This window comes from Pseudochaenichthys georgianus, chromosome 9 (genome assembly GCF_902827115.2).
Source record: "Pseudochaenichthys georgianus chromosome 9, fPseGeo1.2, whole genome shotgun sequence".
Lineage (NCBI taxonomy): Eukaryota > Metazoa > Chordata > Actinopteri > Perciformes > Channichthyidae > Pseudochaenichthys > Pseudochaenichthys georgianus.
This window is the reverse complement of record NC_047511.1, coordinates 7,818,720-7,833,142: the sequence shown is the minus strand read 5'-3', so window position 1 is coordinate 7,833,142 and position 14,423 is coordinate 7,818,720. Positions and strand designations below refer to the sequence as shown.

Here is a 14,423-nt window from a genome sequence, read left to right as displayed (position 1 = left end):
TTCCCTCAAATTGAAGAACCCAACATGCCATAGTTTGAGACGTAGGCGGCGGGTGAGGGTTAGGATAGAGAAGCCTAATATTTGTACGAAAGTGGAAACATGAAAAGTATGACATTTAGAAGTACCGGAGTTTGTGAGCTGCTGCCCAGACTCAGAGGCTCATTGTGGGGTAAAGTGGAGCTCTTCAGCCCCCCTCCCCGGGTCCTCTCCAGGGTGCCTCCGCCCAGGGTGCCACCGCCCAGGGTGCCACCGCCCAGGGTGCCACCGCCCAGGTTGCTCCCCGTCACCGTGCGCTTGTCGTGGGGGACGCGAGGCAGCGTGGACATCTGCTGACTGGACTTGATGTACGGCACGTCCAGGATCTCGTCCATGTCCAGGTCGTAGTGCTCCAGCTCCCCGAATAGAGCCTGGGGGTTGTTCCCTCCGACCACTCCCCCACTGTCGCCGTCCACCTTCCCCCCCGGACCCTCAGAGGAGGTGGAGGCGTGGGTGGGTTTGTCAGAGTTGGGGTCATCCTTACTGGCCTCCCCCGCCTCGCCCAGACCCTGGCTCTGGACTTTCCCCTCTGAGTCGCAGTCGCTGGTCTCTGGTTGGTGTTTGAGAGGAGAGACCCTCTTCACCGGCCGGAACTTACTGTGGACCTCAGCGAGCCCCGTGGGTTTGATTCCCCCGCTGCTGAGGGAGGAAACGCTGCGACTCCAGTTGATGGCTGGAGCTACAGGAGGAGGGAACATGATAAGAGATCAGTGGAATGTAAAAAGCATCTTGACTCCCAATATTGGATTAATGCCATGCATTTATCTTCCCGCTAATCCTGCTTCATACTGCACCCCTCAGGTTTTACAGTTTAAACAATTTCACCAACAGTACACTCAGGAGATGCAATTCCACAACACAGTTTTGGTTAAAAGAATAATAAAAACGTAACAAAGCTTTGAATTTATAATATTTAGCTACCTGGTCTCTCCTCGGCTGGGCCATCACTCCTTCTGGATAATTCTGGGATGCTCTTCAGGGACGTCACGGAATACTGAAGGAGCAGAAAGAAAGAAAAAGATATTTAAGTAAGCTTGCTTACAGCAAATGTAATAATAGTCCGATAGTTCTGAATATGGGCAGTGATATTCTATTTGAATGTTCACACAGTCAGCGAGTTGTTGCTAGCCTTTCCTGCATGTGTCAGTTTAATCTGTGTTTCCTTGAGCCTGGAATGTGACTGCATAGCTTTAAACTCCCCACACAGAGCTCTGATTGGTCAGCAGGCGATGCTAACATTCGAGTTGATCTCTTATCTCGAACAATACCTGCACCGGAGCAGGTTAGCTGTTCACCATAAGTTACCATGGCTACTATCTAGTATCCCCCCCCCCCCCCCCCCCCCCCCCGGTAAGAAGTGAACCAGTGTTGTAGGACAGAAAACTCTGAGTTAACCCTGAAGTTACCTCGCTATCCCCAAATCCTGCTTCGTAGTGCAGGCCTCAGGTAGGATGCTGGGTTGAGGTTGTTGTTTGTTAGATACCAAAACCAAAGGTTGCCTCTTGTAAGCTATGCACACACTTCAGAGAGGATTTAATGGTCACTTTGGTCACGCCCCTCCCTACACACAGATCACGCAGACTGCATGGGGCCTCATCTTCGGAGGGGGCCTCATCTTATGGCTCCTGTTAGACTATTTACATCACACTCACCACTGAATCATCAGAGAAGTCGATCTCATCCAGGTCCAGGTATTCAGGAGCTTCCATCTTCACACCTCATCATCAGCCTCACCACCAGCTGCAGACAAAACACACACGTTATCCTACAGCAATGTACAAGTACATTATAGAGCACTTTTTAACTGCTTTACATTTTCAAAATCTAAATATTTCTCACGTTAGTCAGAGAGATATTTTGAATTTTCTGCGTGTGCTTTAACATGTGCTTCAATGACTGATGATGTAAGACCTTGTGTGTGTACATTCTGTGGAGAAGCATACTCCATAAATATGATCAAGTAAAACACTATTGGGTTTTATGTTGCAGGAATAAAACACAGGAAGCTGCTGAAGGAAACTGAGAACAGTTCTGTGGAAAACTTCCAAACATTTCTTTTTTTACTGAAATGACATACTGAATAAACAGGAAAGTGTGAAAAATGTAATTCTAAAGGGGGGATTACAAACTAACAAATGGCTGGAAATAAAATGAGATGTTTGATTTGAAACTCAAATCCTTTTCAGTAATACTGGAGGCTTTAAACCGTTTAAACTGTCAACTGCACAAACGTCCTGAGCTGTTGTGATCAAAGGCAACACACAGCAGATAATCAGCGAGCAGCGTGACTCGTAGAGAAAACTGAGATTTAAGATGCCACACACAGCCTGAACCCACATGAGAGTAGAGGAGCTAGTGGGACAATGTTGACAGCAATGGATTAGTTTCATTTTCCAATTTCACGTCATTTCTGTCCAACTTAACTTACAGAAATCAACTTAATTTCGGAGTTAGTTCACTTCCAGACAAGCTATCAAGGTGGTTCAAATGAACGGATGTGCTTGACACTCACGCTTCTATTGGCTAGCGCTCCAACACATTGCACGTGGGCTAAGGGGTTGGACATCTACAGGCAGTTGACCAATCACAACAGAGCCAGCCAGCTAACCAATCCCTGCTATCCAATTTAAACAAGCCACATTTAGATATTTGCTCACAACCTGGGAGTCATCATGTTGACGCGTAGTTTGCGAATTTGGACAACATTTGAGCATTGAGCAACTTCTCCACTTTAGTAAGATACCTGCTAGCCAAGTCAAACAAGGGGCATTTAGATATTTGCTCACAACCTTGGAGTCATCATGTTCAACTATTGACCAAGTTGTCCACCAAAGAAATCTACATTCTGCCGAAACCAGGGATCGAACCAGGGACCTTTAGATCTTCAGTCCAACGCTCTCCCAACTGAGCTATTTCGGCACAACTTTTAGTTTAATACAAACGTAAAACTAAGTAATATATGCAGGGTATGACAGACTTCTGAGAAAGTACAACTAACGTTTAAATAGTCTACAACAGTAGATGCCACACAACTTCACTGCCTTAAGTCAGCAGCTATAACAAATGTTGTCCAAATTCGCAAACTACGCATCAACAAGCATATTCATTGAGCAACTTCTCCTCTTTAGTAAGATAACTGCTACCCAAGTCAAACAAGGGGCATTTAGATATTTGCTCACAACCTTGAAGTCATCATGTTCAACCATTGAGCAAGTTGTCCACCAAAGAAATCTACATTCTGCCGAAACCAGGGATCGAACCAGGGACCTTTAGATTTTCAGTCTAACGCTCTCCCAACTGAGCTATTTCGGCACAGCTTTTGGTTTAATACAAACGTAACACTAAGTAATATATGCAGGGTATGACAGACTTCTGAGAAAGTACAACTAACGTTTAAATAGTCTACAACAGTAGATGCCACACAACTTCACTGCCTTAAAAGGAATGGTATGCTCATGACACTCATTTTTTAAAAATTATCATCCGATAAAACAGACCAGTCTCTGCCAGTCTCTCTCTCTTTTTTTTTAATCCGATGACATTATCAGTGATTTTAAACTGATTATATACCGAAATAACATCAACACTGTGGGCGCCGCCATTTCCCGGACGTGACGTAAACCATGCGTTTGGTTTTCGAAGACACGTTGATCTCCATGTTATTTACTGTAGTTTCTCTATTCAAATATGCCTCACTGTATCGCGAAATATTGCCATAATTCGGATAGGAACAATCCACGGAATGCTCGGTTCCATCTGTTGCCAAAAGGTAAGCATAATAAGTACATTCGGAGGCAGTGGCTAGCGAAATGTGTCCGGCCTGAACCGAGAGATTTACAGGCTCATGTATGCAGCGAACATTTCACATTTCCGGACGACTACTCTGAGAGTATGATCAAACATAACATGGGATTTAAAGAACAACCATTACTCAATGGAGATGCAGTACCATCGGTCTTTCTGGTGTCATCACCGACCAGGACACCAGTTCGGCCAGTAGAGAAATCGCCCTCTGCAAGTGTGAAGCGACGGAGGAGCAGAAGTAGTGCTCGGAGTAAGAATAAGGTATGTTATAGCGCATTTCCATTGCAGCGGCTAGCCCCGTTTTAACGTCCAGGCCAGGACAGTTTTTGGTGGCCTTTCCATATAGCGTAGTACCGGCTAGTGTGTATTTCCCCCCAGTTTTTCCGGCCCCATAAAATCGTGATTCTATGGCCAGGGACAACGAAGCTGAGTATGCTAAACTAGAGAGGGAATCGCTAGCAAGGGTGGTACTACATGCATACATATAGTATCTTATATCATCTTCCCATTATACACACATGCATTTCCAAACATTTGGACTACCTATGTTGCAAATGTATTATCTTTTCAATTTACACACGGCATCTATTGCACGTCTGTCCGTCCTGGGAGAGGGATCCCTCCTCTGTTGCTCTCCCTGAGGTTTCTCCCATGTTCCCTTTAAACTGTGGGTTTTCTTCGGAAGTTTTTCCTTGTACGATGTGAGGGTCTTAGGACAGAGGGTGTCGTATTGTCATACTGATATGTATGGCTGAATTCCCCCATCCAATCTCTTCACATTGGTCAAAACTTGTTCCTCTGCTGACGAGTCCGAACTGAAATACTCCACCATGTTTCCGTGTGTTGACAAAGTGAACGCATGGATGACGTCACGACCATCACGTGACTACTGAAAATGGCAAACATGGCGGCGGCCAGACGGAATATACAGGTCTTGATAAAAAAGAGCTATAAAATCATTATTTACCGGGGAATATCGCTGATTTCTTCAGGGTATGGTTTAAACATAACGTTTCACTAAATACTGAAGTTTTGATTAATTATCTAATGAGTGGACCATTCCTTTAAGTCAGCAGCTATAACAAATGTTGTCCAAATTCGCAAACTACGAGTCAACAAGCATAACCATTGAGCAACTTCTCCTCTTTAGTAAGATAACTGCTACCCAAGTCAAACAAGGGGCATTTAGATATTTGCTCACAACCTGGGAGTCATCATGTTCAACCATTGAGCAAGTTGTCCACCGAAGAAATCTACGTTGTGCCGAAACCAGGGATCGAACCAGGGACCTTTAGATCTTCAGTCTAACGCTCTCCCAACTGAGCTATTTCGGCACAACTTTTGGTTTAATACAAACATAAAACTAAGTCATATATGCAGGGTATGACAGACTTCTGAGAAAGTACAACTAACGTTTAAATAGTCTACAACAGTAGATGCCACACAACTTCACTGCCTTAAGTCAGCAGCTATAACAAATGTTGTCCACATTTGCAAACTACGCGTCAACAAGCATAACCATTGAGCAACTTCTCCACTTTAGTAAGATAACTGCTACCCAAGTCAAACAAGGGGCATTTAGATATATGCTCACAACCTGGGAGTCATCATGTTCAACCATTGAGCAAGTTGTCAACCATAGAAATCTACATTCTGCCGAAACCAGGGATCGAACCAGGGACCTTTAGATCTTCAGTCTAACGCTCTCCCAACTGAGCTATTTCGGCACAACTTTTGGTTTAATACAAACATAAAACTAAGTAATATATACAGGGTATGATAGACTTCTGAGAAAGTACAACTAACGTTTAAATAGTCTACAACAGTAGATGCCACACAACTTCACTGCCTTAAGTCAGCAGCTATAACAAATGTTGTCCAAATTCGCAAACTACGAGTCAACAAGCATAACCATTGAGCAACTTCTCCTCTTTAGTAAGATAACTGCTACCCAAGTCAAACAAGGGGCATTTAGATATTTGCTCACAACCTGAGAGTCATCATGTTCAACCATTGAGCAAGTTGTCCACCAAAGAAATCTACGTTGTGCCGAAACCAGGGATCGAACCAGGGACCTTTAGATCTTCAGTCTAACGCACTCCCAACTGAGCTATTTCGGCACAATTTTTGGTTTAATACAAACGTAAAACTAAGTAATATATGCAGGGTATGACAGACTTCTCAGAAAGTACAACTAACTTTTAAATAGTCTACAACAGTAGATTCCACACAACTTCACTGCCTTAAGTCAGCAGCTATAACAAATGTTGTCCACATTTGCAAACTACGCGTCAACAAGCATATCCATTGAGCAACTTTTCCTCTTTAGTAAGATAACTGCTACCCAAGTCAAACAAGGGGCATTTAGATATTTGCTCGCAACCTGGGAGTCATCATGTTCAACCATTGAGCAAGTTGTCCACCAGAGGAATCTACATTCTGCCGAAACCAGGGATCGAACCAGGGACATTTAGATCTTCAGTCTAACGCTCTCCCAACTGAGCTATTTTGGCACAACTTTTAGTTTAATACAAACGTAAAACTAAGTAATATATGCAGGGTATGACAGACTTCTGAGAAAGTACAACTAACGTTTAAATAGTCCAAAACAGTAGATGCCACACAACTTCACTGCCTTAAGTCAGCAGCTATATTAGGGATGTCCCGATCACCTTTTTTTGCTCCCGATCCGATCCCGATCATTTGATTTTGACAATCTGCCGATACCGATTTTTCCCGATCCGATTTTTATGCAATGCATTAAGAGAAAAAAAAGGTAACAGATAACGGCTGGTCATCCAACGTGATGAATTCAGCTATCTTGGCTGTTATTGTGTTGGCCTTTTCACTGTTCTGGGGCAGTTTCTCTTTCCTTTTAAAAGTGTTGGTTGTTTCAGTGCCGTTACCTGAGTGGCCGCTGTGTACTCGCCGTGTTGTTGTTGGTGTTTGTTACTCAGGTGGCGTATTAGATTGGTCGTGTTGAACGTAGCTCTGTTCTTTCCACCACGCGGAACCTCTGCCTTGCAAACATTGTATCTGGCTGTTACACTGCCTTCACTTTCAATTTCATAATACTTCCAAACTCCTGACATTTTCTCTGTCCCGACTCCCGAGTCACCAGCTGAACGTAGCCTCTCGTTAGCTTACTGCTACTGTCTATTAGACACTGCGCCCACTCTGTTGCCAGATTTCAGAGAAATAAGCAACCAGGTCTATGAAAACAAGCCCAAAGAAAGCAACACATACATGATGTTGTGTAATTTTAAACCAAAACTAAGTCCTCAGGATGACTTTAAGACGTGAACATGGTCATTTTTGTTTTGTAATATTAAATGAAAAAAATATATTTTATAAAAAAAAAAATCAAAAAAAATCCCGATCCCCGATTTTTTTCTCCCGATCCCCGATTTTTTGAAAATCACGTGAACGGCTCCGATCCCCGATCACGTGATCGGATCGGGACATCTCTAAGCTATATCATATGTTGTCCAAATGCTGTCCAAATTCGAAAACTACGAGTCAACAAGGATAACCATTAGCAACTTGTTCTCTATAGAGAGCAGACTGGGCTCCTGTTTCAGACAGAGGGTGAAAAGAGGTGCTGCAGCACAGGCAGTATGAGAAACATAAAGAGCTTTTTGAACATTAAAGCATGGAGACATGTCACAGTCGAGACACTACATACTAGTGTTGTCACGATACCAACATTTTGGTTTCGATAACGATACCAAGTCAAGAATTGCGATTCCGATTCTTTTTCGATACTTTTCTTAAAAAAAGGGAAACAGTCTTAAATGTAATTATTGTGCTTTATTTCACACCAGAACCATAACCATAACACAAACTTTTAAACAAAGAGAACAATAAACAAAATAAATGACAAGAATTCGTATTAAATAAAATTAAGCATCATCTCAAACAACTTTTTTGTTTTATAAAATATAATTTTTTTTATATTATATTAACATGTTAATACAGTCATATAAATAATTATTGACAAAATGTATATTGCAGATGTTAGCCACATTGGTAAGTTAGCTAAAAAGATAGCCATATTAGACAGTTATCATTGCCATTAATTGCCTCGTCAAACTACGAAAACGTTCGTTTGTCACAACATAAATTACACTTGTTTGACTTAGATTTGAGGGCATGGCTTGAGCATGATGTAATTATGTTATCTATCACATTCGCTAACCTGTCTGTCTTTAAATTCTTTAAACAGCTCTGGATTCCGGTCGGCAGGGTGCTTAGCCAAGTTTGATGTGTTGGCTCCCTTGGTTTGCAGGGATCTAAAACATGTCTCACAGACAGGCCTCGTGGTGTCCGTAGGCTTGCCCTCACTGTCAGAGATATACTTCCACATTTCGCTTCTGGCGTCTTTTTTGTCAACAAGCCGAGGCGCAGCGGCAGCTGCACTCCCACTTGCAGCCATGCTTCTCGTTTTCTCACATGCTCTGGCAGCTAGCGCGTGGCCGCGTGCACGAGAGAGGGGAGGGACTTAGAGCGTGCTTGAGAGGGGAGGGACTGCAGGCACGGCTGCAGTGCAGGGAGTGGAAGCAGAGCGCTGAACACACACGGCTCTTATTAAAACGGCGCTTTCTCACCGGAGTACTTTTCCCCGTCATTCTTAAAGTACTGATACTAATGAAACGGAGGAATCGTACCGTTTGTAACGGCAGGGTATCGCGGTACCTTTCAAGTATCGGTACACCGTGCAACACTACTACATACTAATAGGAACATGAACATAATATGTCCTCTTTAAAAAAGACCATTCATTGTGCTGCAGATGGTTTCAGAGGAGTTAATTGTTATGTTTTAGCCTGTGTTGTAAACTCTCTTTTATTTCTCCACCATTTTCTGTACAATTATTCAAATGTAAGAGGTTTCTTTAGTTTAAAAAAAAATAAGCAGATTTACATTCACAGTATGTTCATAAAGCTCCAAGAGAACTTTCATGTAAGCGAGGAGTTGTTTTCAGACTGTGTGGGAGCGCCCGCAAACTAAAATGGTCAAAATAAAACTGCTGATTGTAGCTTTGAGAAACAGTCGAGCACAACATCCTTGATAACAACAGTTTAGGCCTGAAAGCCAACATCAAAAATAAGACAGAATAAAAAAAAAAGAAAGGAGAAGTACATCGGCTTTTCTGTGTTTATGTGAACAGCTGATGGATGTGAACTCTTCCAGGCAGCGAGAAACAAAAACATTCAGAGAGATGAAACACCGTTTTTGGAGTTAAGTCAAAGATGGGAGTATTCAGAAGGAATTTCGAAGTGAAACTCGATATGTGTTTTCTCACATTTCCCTCAGAGGTCAGGTGTAACCGAAAGCTGAGTGGATAGTAGAAAGTAGAAATCTAAAAAGGTATTATTATGGTTTTAGCAGCAGTTAAAGTTGGAGCTATTTATTAACTGACAGTGGCTGCACAAAGCATTCTGAAATTGGGTTGCCAGGTTTGATTCTGTCCATGTCACTCAACCTGTACCGGATACCGGGTTTGTTCAGCGCAAATACAGCTACTTCCCATTATACTGACTGACGCATGTCCAAGCAATGTATAGCAGTTTTGGGGGATTTAAATACAAATAATGTTATCTTTGGTTTGAGTTGTTATGAAAATAGAAATGTTTCCTTATTAAATAAATGCATTTTACGTGTGTTGTTAAAGCATGTCTAAAATGGGGAGCTAATTTCAGCCTTCTTTACCAAATACAATCTGGTCAAATGCATTGCTTGAATAAAGAGAAAAATCAAATATAATATAATGTATACATTTCAACCTAAGATACATTTTTTTTTAATCCAATTTAAGTGGACCACTAGGTTTTGGTCGTGGTTTAAAATGTACCCTAAACATATTTTATCAATATTTATTTCTAAAGATATGTTTCACTTATCAAGATAAAGTGATTATAATTCAAGCTTCCCTAAACACATTATTGGATTTAAGATTTTTTAAGACAATTTATTTAATATTTATTTTTCTTTGTTTGTTTTTCGTCCCTCATGCCCTCAGTTCGATATGTTATTTTGTCAATGTATCTTATATTTTAACTTCTTGTCAGTTTTGATATGTTATTCCTGTATTTATTTGCGCCCGTTTCAATTCATTCTTTAGTTTATTTCTGAAAGCCGTCTTGGGATGTTGTTGTCAAAACCGTATTTCAATTAAAAATGAAACTGATTTGCGCTGATTTGAAGTAGCTGGATTTGTTCATGTGCGCAGAACAAAATCAGGTTTCCGGGTGTGGATCAGGCAGCGACAGTCCTAACTCCACTGTGGACTTCTGACTAGCTCCTTACATAAAATAAACGTCAACAATGTGTCTGTGTCTATTTTGAGCCTCCTCAGACATGTCCAGTGTCCTCTCAGCAGCAGACGTGGAGCTGTAATTGAGGCGACAGGACTGATTACAGGCACAGGAGCTGCAGGCTGGACGCAGGCCAGGCTCAATCTCATTAGAGCTGCTCACGGTGCTCTGGGTTCACTCACTTGTTTCACTGTCGCTTGGGACTGTATTGACGTAGGGATGCACATTACATCGAAATGTTATCGAATTCTCAGTATGGACTAGTTCAATATTCAAATTGCAGGAAGCTTAATATTAGTTTAAGGCCAAATATGTGTTAAAATATTGACGTGTAAAATGATTGATGTGTTTAGTATGCATGTTGCTCCTAAAGATTGATGTGTTTAGTATGCATGTTGCTCCTAAAGATTGATGTGTTTAGTATGCATGTTGCTCCTAAAGATTGATGTGTTTAGTATGCATGTTGCTCCTAAAGATTGATGTGTTTAGTATGCATGTTGCTCCTAAAGATTGATGTGTTTAGTATGCATGTTGCTCCTAAAGATTGCCATCATTTTTTTATTAGAGCAAATTTTCGTATATTGATCTTGTGTTTCCTATAAAACTGTGATTTTTTGAAGGTGGAGTCTTGAGAGCCTAGTGGGTTTTCTGCCTCTTTCTGGACTATTTATAATTTGTTTACTGAAATTCAGTTTCATGTTTGTATAGTTTTAAATAGTGCAAAACAAAAACATTCAAATGTAAATAAAATACCATTCTGAATGAATTATTGTGTAGATTCAGAGAAATACACGGCAAACATGTTTATTCTTCAGACTTAACAAAACATATTTGTTTGGAGGGACCTCCTAAGAAAAATATAGATATTTTTAAAAACAAGATTATTTTAATATATTTTTCAATGTTGATGAGAATAATTATGCAAAAATGGTTAATCCCTGAAAATGTGTGACTCATATCGCAGTTATTTTTTCCAAAAGTAAAACTGTCATTAAGTATTGATATCACGTCATATTTCTTTTAGACCAGCATGAAGAGAATGTAGACAGAGGGCAGGGCAACAATTCTAGAAACATTATATATTGACTTTAAGCAGTACTGTGAAAGTACTGTAGTGTTTTTAATAAGCAGAGATCCCCTCAGGGACCAAGAACTGCATAAGCAATGTTGTAAAGTAACTAAGTACATTTACTCAAGTACTGTACTTAAGTAACATTTTGAGAGACTTGTACTTTACTTGAGTATTTCAATCTACTCCAGATGTCAGAGTACATTTACTCCACTACATTAATTTAGTTACTTTACAGATCTGGATGAATGATGTGAAATATAACAAAGTGTTAAATCAGACTTTAGTTCCACCAGGGGGGTATACTACGAAGCAGGATTTTAGCCGGCTAAAGTAAGGGAAAACTCCGGCTTTCCGGTCCTACGAAGCTGGTTCTCTTTTTAGCAGGCTAGATCTCCATGGTAACTTATGCTTAGCGGCTAACCTGGTCGGGACCAGGTTAGGTTGCAGGCTAAGAGTGAAAGCACCGCCTGCTGACCAATCAGAGCTCAGTGTGCGGAGTTTAAAGCGATCAAGTCATATTACAGGAGAAAGGAAATACAGAAAAACTGCCATTGCAGAAAAGATGGCCGGCAAAAATCACCGACTGTGTGAACGTGAACATTAATAGAATATCACCTCCCATCTTCAGAGCAATCTGACTATTATAACATTAGCGTTAAGAAAGCTTACTTAAATATCTGCCACAACACTGAGTACACTGAGTGCAGACGTCGATGTGTCCTATTATCATTCATATCACATCATAATGTATCATATATCTCCTTATCTGAGTCAGCTGAGCCGTATCTGGCTGTGCAACACTCACAGTGTCACATACTGTATGCAGAAGTATTATTTTAAGCAACACATTAAGTTGACGAAACACTCGAGACAAATGTAATTAAAGTCAGATCGTGTTTTAGACGGGGTAGTGATATCATAAACCTGTTAATGTACGCATTCAAACAATTTTTCTTTTGCCAGCTGTATTCACCTTGCAGGTGCAGCTCTGTGGCTTTGATCCTGGATAAAGTGTTTAAGTCATGGATGTTTAAAGTTTAACTTCTTCATATTTGACTAGTATTAAAGTTCACTTTTCATTCAGGAAGTATGACGCTGTGCTGTCAGTATGCTTCTCCATGTTTGTGATTGGTCGAATGCTCCAAATACCACCCCTTTCATGTGAACGCGCACCTAACTAGATAGGAAACGGCTGGCTTGAGCGATCCACTTGATAACCAGCGTCGTAGTACAGTTTAGCGACAGCGCGTATGTTTTGGATTAGGCCAACCGGCTAACTCAAACATATCCAGGTTAGGTTGAACCAGCTTCGTAGTATAGGCCCCTGGAGTAAATCCACAAGCTACCCTGCAGTAAACAAAGTCATTCAAACTAGCTGCACCTTTACCAGCTTTGAGAACACTTTCATGATCAATCATTATAAAACATATCATATATATTATTCTGAAATGGACCAATCTGCACAATGACTACTTCTACTTTTGGTACTTTAAGTATATTTTGATTATAATACTTTTCTACTTTTACTTGAGATTTGATTTCACATCTTAACCAAATTGTTTGAGTCCATGGTGTTTTATCATTTTACTAAATTGTGTCATCCAACTTTTTATTTCAAAGCTAATCGTATTCTAAAACTGACAAAATGTGGTTCTGTTTTTTTCTTTTTGTACTTTTGATACATCATTAAGTGCATTTAGTATTTAGTTGATTACTTCATGTGTGATTAGGTATACATTTATTATATAAATAAATATCAGAAATATTTTGTTATGTAAACAACAGCTTGAAAATGACAAGCTGTGCAGTGTAAGTTATACATTACGATGATGTCTGTACAGATTCAAGATGCTTTATTAGTGATGAAGGCAAGCAATAATCATCATAACCCAAGTAAGTGCTTATAGTGGTTATTTCAGGAATGTATACTTGAATCTGTTTTGGACACTTTGTTTTTACATTATGAGAAAGAAAAATACCTGCATGCTGATGAAAGCCAAATTAAATACAATATGAGACCAATATCTGTGATTCCTCCTATTAAAACGAATAATTGACATAATAGTTACCAGGTAATTAGTAGCAATGTGACTTATTGTAGCTAATAAAGCAATACAAATGTCTGTTTTACAAAGGGAAACAATGAAAGTGAAGTGAGTTAAGGGAGAGTGTCCTCTCTTTAGTCTAAACAGCTAATGTAATCCTCTGATACCTTCTTATGAAGCAGCAGGAGGCTAATTAGCTAGCTCGCTAATCAGCATCCAGGGAAGCTAATATAGAAGCTAACTGACTAGCCGGGCAGCCAGTTCGAAAAATAGGTCAAAATAGAAAGCTCAGGTAAAAACGACACCGGCCCGGGATAAAGAGCATATTTCTCCCGGTTAACGGATAGGTTTGAGGTACGGTACCTTTGGGAAGTCAGGCAGCCGAGGAAAAAGAGCTAGCTTGATGGGGTGATACAGCTAGCTGAGTCGCTAGCAGCACTGATCCTTGGATCCAGCTGTTTTTTTCCCCTCTGTCGCCTCGCTGTCTTGAAAAGCACAAAGACTTTGACATATGGGCAGCACAGAGGAGAGAAAACAGGCAGAGGGCTCACTCTGACCAGGTTTCTGAGAACCGTAGTGTTTGAAAGAAGGGAAGAACTACACTTGCACTATACACTTAAGATTGATGTGTATTATTGGTTCTGCTGTATGTGTATGTGTATGTGTATGTGTATGTGTATGTGTATGTGTACGTGCATTATACTATGGTTCATTAGCAGAGACTATAGAAGTACTCAGAACATTTAAGAGTAGGTCACAAAATTATCTAGACAAAGTCCTGAATTTAAAATGTAGCAGTACAAAGTAGTAAGAGTAAAAGTTACATCATAGAATCGCACATTACATTTTTTTCATCATTATAAATTATTACATCATGTAGGAACATTGCTGAGATGTGGAGAATAAGTATAAAGTAGCACATCATTAAAATACTCAAGTAAAGTATAAGTATGTCAACCATTGTACAGTAGAACAACAATACAAAAGTAAACTTGGTTACATTCCAATGTTTACACCTCAACTCCAATCATCTTTAACTCAAAGGTTTTCCTTTTTTAGTTCCTGCTTATAAGCTGTTCAATAGAAGATCTTCGCAGAGGGCAGCCGCTCAGACAGAGGAGGTGGAACCGTTACATAGCTCCGTTATCC

General features: G+C 40.5%; 1 protein-coding gene and 6 non-coding genes across 7 annotated transcripts in view; all 7 read right to left on the bottom strand.

Moving 5' to 3' along the window:
• Window positions 1-13,747, bottom strand: part of sncaip (synuclein, alpha interacting protein) — a 35,486-nt gene extending 21,739 nt beyond the window's left edge. Inside the window, exons 1-4 of the mRNA XM_034090962.2 lie at window positions 13,638-13,747; window positions 1,689-1,776; window positions 958-1,030; window positions 126-715 (exon numbers count right to left, since the gene is read on the bottom strand). Coding sequence (XP_033946853.1) covers window positions 126-715; window positions 958-1,030; window positions 1,689-1,745 — 720 coding nt within the window. The 5' untranslated portion in view covers window positions 1,746-1,776; window positions 13,638-13,747. The remainder of the gene's footprint in view (window positions 1-125; window positions 716-957; window positions 1,031-1,688; window positions 1,777-13,637) is intronic.
• On the bottom strand, window positions 2,883-2,955 carry trnaf-gaa (transfer RNA phenylalanine (anticodon GAA)). The gene has a single exon. It is a non-coding gene; the product is annotated as a tRNA-Phe (tRNA).
• On the bottom strand, window positions 3,276-3,348 carry trnaf-gaa (transfer RNA phenylalanine (anticodon GAA)). The gene has a single exon. It is a non-coding gene; the product is annotated as a tRNA-Phe (tRNA).
• trnaf-gaa (transfer RNA phenylalanine (anticodon GAA)) lies at window positions 5,102-5,174 on the bottom strand. The gene has a single exon. It is a non-coding gene; the product is annotated as a tRNA-Phe (tRNA).
• On the bottom strand, window positions 5,495-5,567 carry trnaf-gaa (transfer RNA phenylalanine (anticodon GAA)). Its single transcript has one exon. It is a non-coding gene; the product is annotated as a tRNA-Phe (tRNA).
• trnaf-gaa (transfer RNA phenylalanine (anticodon GAA)) lies at window positions 5,888-5,960 on the bottom strand. The gene has a single exon. It is a non-coding gene; the product is annotated as a tRNA-Phe (tRNA).
• trnaf-gaa (transfer RNA phenylalanine (anticodon GAA)) lies at window positions 6,281-6,353 on the bottom strand. The gene has a single exon. It is a non-coding gene; the product is annotated as a tRNA-Phe (tRNA).
• Window positions 13,748-14,423: the final 676 nt, after the last annotated feature.